General features: G+C 66.1%; 1 protein-coding gene across 3 annotated transcripts; it reads left to right on the forward strand.

Annotated features, from left to right (window-relative positions):
- The first annotated feature begins 521 nt into the window (after positions 1-521).
- MISP (mitotic spindle positioning) lies at positions 522-9,002 on the forward strand. 3 transcript variants are annotated; one of them, XM_048051921.2, is made up of 5 exons: positions 522-596; positions 4,622-6,782; positions 7,706-7,917; positions 8,155-8,193; positions 8,419-9,002. In XM_048051921.2, exons 1-5 carry the CDS (start codon positions 537-539, stop codon positions 8,503-8,505), a joined length of 2,559 nt encoding a protein of 852 aa, XP_047907878.2. In that variant the 5' UTR covers positions 522-536; the 3' UTR covers positions 8,506-9,002. The 3 variants fall into 3 exon arrangements, with proteins under 3 accessions (XP_047907878.2, XP_066839998.1, XP_047907877.2); XM_066983897.1 differs by lacking the exon at positions 522-596 and adding an exon at positions 719-1,216; XM_048051920.2 differs by lacking the exon at positions 522-596 and adding an exon at positions 2,415-2,618.
- The last annotated feature ends 781 nt before the right edge of the window (positions 9,003-9,783 follow it).

The following is a 9,783-nucleotide window of genomic DNA, read 5'->3' on the forward strand; positions in this document are numbered from 1 at the left end:
GAGCAGGGTCTGGCCGCGTCTCGCCAGGCACCCCGAGCTGCTCCCCAGCCACGCTGCCTCGGCTCCATCTCCTCTTGCCCCTGCCCCAGAGGCTTCCCGTCAGCCTCTCCCCTCCGCCCGTTTCACGAGTGCAAGGGTCACGGGCAGGGGCATTCGTGCTGCCACTGCTGGCAGCAGCCCTCCTTGGCTTGGCAGCGTTCCTGTGCTGTGCTGGCAGCGGGGCTGTGCCGGTGCCCAGGGGTCCCCAGCTCCTCCCCACGCCGGCACCGAGTGCCCCATTTCCCCCGGAGCACCGGGGCTGAGCCCGTGTGGGGCGGAGGCAGAGGTGCTGGCTGGCCGGGCTCCAGCGCCACCAGGTCTCCCTGCAGGATAAATCCCCTTGCTTCCTCCCCTCCTGCCAGCGGGGTGCTGGCGGCGCACGGTCAGGGTGACAGCCAGCTGGGTGCGGGCACGCTGCCTTCGCCCCTGCGTCTCCAGCCCCTGCTGTGCCACGGAGGTGTCTGTCCCCAGAGCGACGGTGACAACAAAGGAGGGAGATGTTCAAGTACACCCCGCCGTGGCAGGTCCTCTGCGCCACCCTGGAGCCCAGGGCGCAGGTAAGGTTGGGCAGCCTGCTTGTCATCCCGGCACCGCCGCGTCCCCGAGGTGGCAGCAGGGGACGGAGAGGGTGGGCACCGGGATGCTGGGAGGAAAGGGATGCTGCTGCGGTGCTGGCAGGCACGCGCAGGGGAAGATGTGGCAGCCTGGGTTCCTGCTTGTCCCAAGGGGACAGTGCTGGGGTCACGGCCCCCTGGGGGCCACCGCTGTGCAGCCGAGGGTCTCTGCCCACCTCCAGCAGAGGTGGGGGTCCCACAGAGCTGGGCCTGGTGGGGGTCCCACAGAGCTGGGCTCAGGGAGGGCAGCGCTGGTGCTGGGATCCCAGGGTTCATTCTGGGCAACGGGGCCCCGGCTCTGCCCGCTCACAGAGCTGCCCAGTGCCAGCCCCGGGCTGTGCACACATCCGCGCCCGCTGCAGGGTGTGGTGCTCGCCCGTGCTCCGCGGCCGCTGGCGTGGACTTTGTCTCAGCCCCAGGGTAAAACAGGCGCCGCGCTCCCTCCCGGAAACGCACAGCCACCGGTGGCCGCACCAAAGCCACCATCCCTGCGCCCAGCAGGTGCCGGCTGCTCTCCCACAGGAGCCGCAGAGCGGGACGGGGCGCCCACAGGCCGGGCAGGGGTGAGTTGGGTTTCCCAGTGCCCCACAGCTGGGGCGAGTCGGGATTTACACCCGCGCCCTGCTCGGGCCCGGGGCCGGCAGCCGAGGCCGGGATGGGCCGCGCGAGGGGAGCGGGGTCCAGTGGGGCGCGGGGCTGCGGCGGGGGCCGCAGGACGAGGATATGGCCAGAGGACGAGGATGGGGACATCCTGCCCCAGGGGCAGGCGCAGCGAAGGGCAGAGCACAGTGGCACGGGGGGCACCACCCAGGCCGGCCATGACGCCTGGTGCCAGGCAGGGCAGGGTGCCCTCGGTGCTGGCTGCTGGCGGCGCTGCCGCTCTGCCGGGCTCCGGCATCCGTGGCCCAGGGCACCAGGAGCGTTGCAGCCACCACGGGGCCTGTCCTCGCCCGTCGGATACAGTGGCTCGAGGTTTCCGTATCCGGCACAGGGGCTGCTCCCTGCTGACGGAGCTGCTTCGGTCCCCGGGCAGGATGAGGGCCGAGGGGGCAGCGGGGCCGGGAGCACCAGGGCTGCCACGGCAGCGAGGCCCCAGCCCTGCCTGCGCAAACAGGGGGTTATCAGGCAGCTGGCACGGGGAAAGCTGGGCCGGGAGAGGCCCCGCGGTGTAAACAGGAGAGTGCGAGCTGCCGGAGCGGCGACTCCCTGCTGTTTGCTCAGCCTGCGGGCTCCTCCGCACGGCTCCCGGCAGCACCCCGGGGCCAGGCTGCGGCACCCGGCCCTGCACCCACGCAGCTGCCGGCGCAGCGGGGATGCTGGTGGCCAACGGGCCGTGCCCCCACGCCACCTCCCTGCTGGGAGCTGCCTGCTCGCAGGGAAGCAGCGCAAGCTCTTCCCCTGTTTGTGCTCCTCCGTGGGGAGAACCCGGCCACAGAGCCAGGGCAGGAGAAGAGCGGCTGACACCCCCCGGCTCTTTGGGGTTTCGGGGCTCTTCAGCACCACAGTTGTGTCTGTGGAGAGGCAGAGGGTGCCCAGAGGAGGGGGCACTGGTGCATTAGCACGCCAACACGGTGCTGCAACGCACAGCACCTCGCTGCCTTAGCACACGGGCGCGTTGGTGCCCCGGCACGCTGCTGTGCCGGTGCATCGCTCGTTGGTGTGCACCGCGGGCCGTGGGCCAAGGGCACGGAGGCTGTGCAGGCGTGGGAGCCATTGGCAGCAGGGCGATGGGTGGCGTGGGGGGGCTGGGAACGGGTCATTGAACCCAGGCCAGCGATGAGCCCAGCTGAATTCTTGGAATTCCTCCACGGGGCTCAGGCTGAGCTTATCAGGGCCACGCAGCCCTGGGCCGCCCCGGCAGCACCCACACCCCACTGCTGCCCGGCCAAGCCACTCCCCGAGGACGCAGCTCAGGCGGGTGCCACCCTGGGGCATGGGGACCCCCGCGCCGATGGCTCCAGGACAGTAAGTGCGGCGTGGTGGGGCAGGAGCGAGGGCTCAGGGCAGCCATCCCCTCCCAGCAGCGGGGACACTGGTCCCCACGCAGTGGGGTGGGTGCTGGGGGTACGTGCGCACCCCAGCCCTATCTATAGGTGGTGCGGGCGAGGGGCTGCCTGCAGCTCGCTGGCTGGCTCCTGGGTGTCGCAGGCGTGCTGGCAGGACTGGGGGCACAGGGACCTGTGTGCACGGGGTGTGTGGCACAGAGCAGGCAGGGGGCCGGGCAGGCGATGCCTCATTTGTGCCCCAGGTTCGTGCAGGAGCCGCCGGGTGCCGCAGCCCTGGGACATGGCTGGGAGCTGGGGCGCTGCCGCCTGTGCCCCTCGCCAGTGGGTGCCACTGCTGGGCGCAGCCGGAGCCACTTGGGATGGCAGCGATGTGCCGTGCCCACTGCGGGATCCCCAGGGCGGGGAGACCCCGGAAAGCACCCGGCGTGTGTTTGATGGCGAGGGCGGCCGGCGGGCGCTGCAGTGCTGCCCGGCGCAGCTCCCCCCGGTCCCGCACCCCCAGGGCTGAGCCGGGTCAGGCTCTGTCGGCACCGCTCTGCGTGGGGCTGGGCCTGCTGGGGGTGCTGGCCCCCGGTGCGGTGCTGCCGGGAGCCTCTGCCAGCCCCGCTCCTCTCCTTGCCCCCCTCCTGCTGCCAGCTACCCGAGCTCCCCAGCACTCCCAGCAAGGACTTTTGCCCCCTCCAAACACGATTACCTGTGGGCAAGTTTTCATTACCTGGGTCCCCACTGACTGTAAACGGGCAATAATGGATTATGGGAAGGAAAATAAAGAGGCTGTGGGAATTCAGCTGGGCACGGAGCAGCTGGCAAGGGCATTTCCCAGCAGAGCCCAGGCCTGTTACTGCCGAAGACAGCGGGGTTAAACCGTGCGGGGCATCGCCCTGAGCCCTGGGACACCCCAGCTGCCCCTAATGGTGTCAGCGCTGCCCAGCCCCAGGTGCTGCCCCCCAGGAAAGGCTGAAATTGCCCCAGCTGAGGAGCTGAGGAAGGGCTGTGGATGCTGCCCGCAGCAGCATCGCCGCAGAGGAGGCACGGCCGCAGCTCCCCGGCCTGCTTGGGGAAGTGGTGGCGGGGTCGTGGTGACAGCGCTGCTCGCCCGCCCCCCTGGGGGCTGTGGTGTCCCACTGGGACCAGTGTTCCCTGCTGGGGGCAGGGACCCGCCTGAGCTGCCCCTCCCTGCCCGGGCACCCGCTTCGTCACCCAGCTATGGCCCAGTTAGCAGCGGGAGGACCCACACCAAGGTCAGGGCAGGCGTTTCCTCCCGGTGTGCGTGATAGATGGGTTAAAGTCCCACGTTTTTTATGAGCCATGAAACCATTTTTATGATCCTTGCTGTTTCAATAGTCCCAGTGACTTGGAGCTTCCTTCCCATAAACACGCAAGGAGAAATTCCAGGCAGAGGTAGGCACGGTGTCGTCAGTGCCTGTCCCAGCTGTGGGCCCACGTACCCGGTGCCACCCATGGCGGATGTGTGCCGAAACCCACGGCCAGGGCGAGGACAGAGCAGGCAGAAGCTGCCCAGGGGTGGGGATGGGGGCTGAGGGCAGGCGGGGAATCGCCCAACCCCGCGGTCTTGCAGCACGGGGCACCGCTGCCCATCTCCCGCAGCGCAGGCGATGCTGGCGGTGCGGGGAGGTTTGGCCTCTGTCACACGAGGCTGTGGGTCTGGCGAGGCGAGGGACTGGGGACGGGATGTGGATGTTGGCTTTTGGGCAGTTCCCTTTGAGAGCTGACAGCTTCTGTCCAAGAACTGCCATTTCTGGGTAAATGGAGCAAATCGCTTTTAAGACGTCTTTATCTTGCATTATTGGTGTCTCCCCCATGGGCTCGGGTATCGCCCGGGCACCGCGGAGGTGCCGCTGCAGGCGAGGATGAGAGTGCTGGGTTGGAGAGGGAGCTGTGCCACTCCGACTTCTGCTCCTTGAGCTTCTCCTGATGGCTTTTCTCCCCTCCTGCCTGCAGGGCCAGCAAGATCCTGCTCTCTGCTCAAGACCTCTTCAGGTGAGCCCGGAGCCCGAGGGTGACCGCGAGGCCGAGCAGTGCCCCCAGCCCCAGGAAGGAGGACAATTGGATGCTGACTCTTCCCAGGAGATGGACAGGGTCACCAGGCACCTGGTCTTCCAGCTCCCGCAGACCGCGCACAGACACGACCACGCGCCCGCGGATGGCGACGATGACGTCTTTGGCTCCTTTCAATACGGCAGCCAGAAGGTAGAAAATGGCTACGAGTGGAGAACGAGGCTGAAGTCGCCCTCGTATTTCCTGGATGGTGGAAAGGATGTCTGGACCCCTTCCCCAGACAGGGAGTCCAGGCTGGAGGTGGTTCGGTCGGGAAGCCTGTACGACCTGAGGGCTTACAGGGGTGAGAGGAAGCCATCGAGGCTTTACGAGGACGACGAGCAGGAACAGTACAGGATCCTTCCACCAAACATCTCACCCGAGAAAGCAAAGGAGCTGGAGGACGAGAGGAGGGAGGTGATCCGGGGGCAGGTGGTGAGGAAGAGCTCCACCATGGCCGAGAGGTGGAGCTCCATGGATGAGCTGAGCTCCATAAACGTGGGCGCGGGCGGCCAGGGGGAAGGCAAGCACAAGGGCACCAGCACCTCCAGCTTCGCCATTTACTATGACAAGCCATCCTCGGGGAGGGCAGCAACGCCTGTCGACCCTGAAAGCATAGACAGGGAGCAGATCAACTTCGCCGCCGCCCGGCAGCAGTTCCTGATGCTGGAGAAGACCAACCCGGGCTCCCTGTTCAGCCCGGGGCAGCAGGGCACGTCTCCGAAGCCAGAGGCGATGACGAGAATCTCTAGGCAAGAGTGGCAAAGTCCTGAGACCGCCACAAAGGCCGAGAGAGGTTACGGCGACGCCGGCGTGCCCAGCCAGGGCAGGACAGACACGACCACTTACCAGGTGTACAACGTCTCCTACAGGACGCCCGTGAAGACGGAGGTTTACGCTCAGGGAAGGGATGAAGCTGGAAGGTTATATCCCCTGGGAAAAACATCCAGCCTGACTAAAGCATCGTCCAGAGACGACCTGGACTCTGGCTTGGGTGAAATGTATGCCGAGGGCAGTGCAGGCTACGTCAGCAATGGAAGCGTGTCCGGCGAGGCCTTCAATGGCCTCGTGGATGTGAGGAACAGCAGCAGCAGCCCAGACAAGGAGCTGAAGGCCAGCAACGAGACGCCCATCGAGCGGGAAATCCGCAGGGCACTGGAGAGGGAGGAGAACCTCTGGAAAGAGAGGGGCATCCAGCGGCTGACCTCCAGCAGCGAGCTGGTGGAAATCCAGACCAAGCCTCTGCTCTCCATGCACGCGTCTCCTGTTCCGGGCAGGAAAGGGAAGGACAAAAGCCGCGCTTCCTTCTATGTCCAGCGGGAAATAGAGCAGGAAACCAAGCGTGAAGAGGATCTGAAGAGGCAAGGGCGGCTGCTGGGGCTGTATGACCGGGGGACGCAGCAGGAGCTGGACGAGCGCAAGAAGGTGTTTGAGCAGGAGGAAACCCCCCCGCCCAAGCCGGCCCCCGCGAGAAGGGCAGAGGAGCGGAGGAGCTGGATCCACGAGGAGCAGTCCTCGAGCCACAGCGCTGGCCCCGCGGAGGACGCGCGGGCTGGGAGAGCCGTTTCCACCCACACGGTGATCCTGACGCGCTCCCAGGCGGCCCAGCCCCGCCTCGTGCTGCCCGCTGCCGAGAGGGGCCGGGGGGAGCCCCTGGCGCACGAGCACGCTTCCGCCAGCGCCAGCAGATGGGCACGTGAGGAATCCCAGGGAGGAAGGCTTCCCGGCTCCACCCAGAGCCCGGCAGGAACGGGCGTCCTGCGCAAGGAGTACTTCTCCTTCCCCGTCTGGAAGCCCAGGTTCTCCTTCGTGGACGACATGGGGACGCAAAGCCCGCTGAGGCGGGAGAAGGGGCCGGACGGGGAGGACGGCCGGGACGAGCAGTACACGCTGAGGACGTGGAAGCCCCAGACATCGATGCTGATCGAGGAGGAGATTCGGAGCGACCTGCAGCGGGAAGAGGAGCTGCAGGAGCAGCGCAGGCGGCGGCAGCTGATCGATGGCTCCTCCCTGGTCAGCAACGACGGCTTCTCCAAGGAGGGCTCCCGCTCGCGCCACAGCTCAGGTAAGGGGAGGAAAGGCATGGCAGGAGCAGGGCAGGCAGCCGCATCCTGCCCCTGCCCCTTGTGGCTCTGAGTCTCAGCAGGAGCCCTCAGAGGGCGGGCAGGGAGCCCTGGGGTGCCCATACGGAGGGATGAGAAGCGACGAGGCAGCAAGGTCCTGTGTCCGCAGCCTGTGCGAAGTGCCCCTCGCAGCCGGAGGTGGCCTCGCGCTGCGCCCTGCAGCAGGGGGACACAAACGAGGGACAGAGAGCTGTGGGCCAGCTGCAGATGTCCCGTTCGCAGCCCTTGCCCCGAGATTCCATACCGAGTCCCTGAGCCCAGACTCCCAGGAGCTGCACCGGGCACCGACCCTGCAGCCTGACCACGTCCCCGGCCCCGCTGTAAGTGCGAGGTGCCCGTGGCAGGGCCGGGTCCGGGAAGGAGGAAAGGCTGCAGGGCACGGGGCCCGAGTTCCTCCCCGTGGGGGCTTGCAGAGACACCGCTAAGGGCCCAGGTGTGTCGGTAGCAAGCTGTCTTGCAAGAGACATCTCTCCTTAGACGCCGGCCCTGTGGCCAGCAAGCAACAGCGCTCGATGTCCCCGGAGCCGGCTGGGCACAGCCCCGGCTGCCCGTGGGGCGTGGGTGCGGATGGGCTCAGCGGGGGCAGCTCTGCTTTCGGTCCCAGAGCTGCTCCGGTTTTGATGACTTTTTGTCACATTATCCCAGAAAAATGCCGAAAGGGCCCAGAAGTGCCCGGCGCACGCATTTCCCCTTCCTTGGTGCTGAAAACCTCGGGCTGGCACCCAGGGGTGGGCTCCCAGCGGTGACCAAGGACCCGCAGAGGTTCGGCCCTGCGGCTGCAGCCCGGCCCCGCTGTGGGTGCCTCCAGCCCCGGGACCGTGCTCCTTGCAGCCCTCGCAGCCCGGCCCCTCTCTCTCCCCCCAAGCCGCCTCAGGTGCCAGCGGCAGCTACTCGGTGTCCGGGTCCCCGGTGCCCATCCCCGCCTCGCGCCAGGCGGGGGTCCTGGGCCTGGTGTCGTCCTTCACCCCGCTGCGAGTGGCGGCTCCCGCCCCGGACAGCACCGACGGCCTCAGCCCCGACTTGGCTCGCTCCAGCCCCTTCGAGGAGAGGAGGAGGAGGACGAAGGAAGATGGCAAGGTGAGCACACGGGGGCTGTTGGAGCTGCCCCGGGGGCGGCAGCGTGGGCTCCCTGCCCTGCTGGGCTTTGGTCCCGGAGGCTGGGTGGGACGGTGCGGAAGGGCCCCGCCGTCTGCTGGGGGTCCTGGCCCAGGGGACCCCCACGGCCCCCCTGCCATGCTCGCACGGCCTGCGCCCGTCTCCCCCGGCATCTCCCTGGGGCTGCCGCTCTGATCCTTTTTTCCTTCCTTTTCCCAGTACGCAGGCATCGAGCCCGTGGACAAAATCAACACGGAGGTAAGGCCCCTCCTGCCCCTGGGGGACGGGGATCGGGGGGCTCGGGGGTCCCTGCCCGCGGCCGCTGCTCCCGCCCCGAGCGGCCGGGGGGGGGCAGGCGCCGCACGGGGCCGGACGCCAAGGGCGGGGGCCCCAGTTAGGGGGAGGGCAAGTTGTGCGGAAAGGATTGTTTTTTATATACATTAAAATGTTTTGATGATAAATCGTGCTTTCTGGTCCCCCCAGGTGGTGGAGAGCACGCGGGTGGGGCGGCACAAGAGCGCCATGGCGCAGCGCTGGGAGGCCGGGCTCTACGTGCGGGACGAGGACTGAGCAGCGCGGGGCCCAAAGCGCCGCGAGCACCGCTCCGGGTGGCCGCGACAAGCAGAGACTCGTGCATCGCAAATTGCATCCGTTTTTAATAGAACAGATGATCCTTCCGATAAATTAAACGTGCTCGTTTGTTTCCCCCCCTTCCCTCTGAGGTGAAATAATATTTCTTATGTAAGGGGGTAAGAATCAGATCACTTTCTTTTAATTTCTTCTGCGAGGAGACAGCTAGATGAAGAGAAATCATACGGTAATTTAACTTCTTTCTCATTGCAAGCTGTGTCTCTTACCAAAAAAGTTTTATTTCTGAGTGGTTTTAGGTTTTCAGGTGCTGCAGCCCCAGCTGGGAGGGAGCTCGGGCTGGTGCGTGCCGCTGGATCAACACCGAGCTGGGAAATCGAGGTTTCTGATTAAGTCAGGCAATCTGCTGAAGCGCAGTGATATCTAACATGTATTAATGCTGTTTATTTTGCTAATTTATTAAAGAGTCATTACTCTCATTCCTCCTGCTGTGGTGTTTGCCCAAACGCTCCGCTGGTTCTGCAGCCGGGGGTTAAAACGAGCGCAGGCGTTTCAGGAGGCCGGGGCCGTGCCTCCCGCTGCCGGCACCGAGGGGCGAGGGGGCCCCTGGCCGGGGCCGGATCCTGCCGACCAGCTCCAGAGCCTCCCCGGTGCTGCCTCGCCGAGGGGCCGAGGCGTCGGACGCGGCTGCTTTGCAGCAGGGAGGCAGGAGCGAGCACGCTGCACCATGCACAGGACCCTTGCTTATCGCAGTGCTTTGAGCTCAGCCCCAGCTCCCCGCCCAGGGAGGTTTTAGGAGAGTCGCGTGGGTGCAGCAGGTTCCCTTTTGCTGCCGCTTCCCCTTTGGTCTTACACCGACAGTGCAGGCGGGGTCGAAATCCCATGTATGAAAAGAGGAAAAGGAAATGGATTTGCAGAACCCTTTGGGTGCTCGCTTCTCTTGCAAAGGACCAAACTGCTCCCGGCGGCTCCAGCAGGGCCCTGCCGTGACTCCCGGTGCCAAGCCCTGCGCTGAGCTGGCTGCGCCGCCGCCCGGCTCCGGCCACGCAAGAGCCCCGGTTCCCCGCCGGGACGGGGCCGTGCAGCGCCCGCTGGCACCGAGCTCGGTCAAATTAATTTTTCTGCGCTGTATCTGGGTCTCCACCCTAAGCAACTGCTTTTTTCTTGAGATGCAAAGATGAAAAGCAGGTGTGTAGCTGCTGGATCATCCCGGGTGGTTCTCTTTTTCTCTCAGGCCCCACAATGAAGAGGGGAGAAGAC

This window comes from Anser cygnoides, chromosome 27 (assembly GCF_040182565.1).
Source record: "Anser cygnoides isolate HZ-2024a breed goose chromosome 27, Taihu_goose_T2T_genome, whole genome shotgun sequence".
In the NCBI taxonomy this organism is placed as follows: Eukaryota; Metazoa; Chordata; class Aves; order Anseriformes; family Anatidae; genus Anser; species Anser cygnoides.

Coding starts and splice junctions, on each gene's coding strand:
- MISP (XM_066983897.1), top strand. CDS start 734: ATGTGGCAGCCTGGGTTCCTGCTTGTCCCAAGGGGACAGTGCTGGGGT. Junction 6,783..7,705: donor CCGCTCGCGCCACAGCTCAG/GTAAGGGGAGGA, acceptor TCTCCCCCCAAG/CCGCCTCAGGTGCCAGCGGC. Junction 8,194..8,418: donor TGGACAAAATCAACACGGAG/GTAAGGCCCCTC, acceptor TGGTCCCCCCAG/GTGGTGGAGAGCACGCGGGT.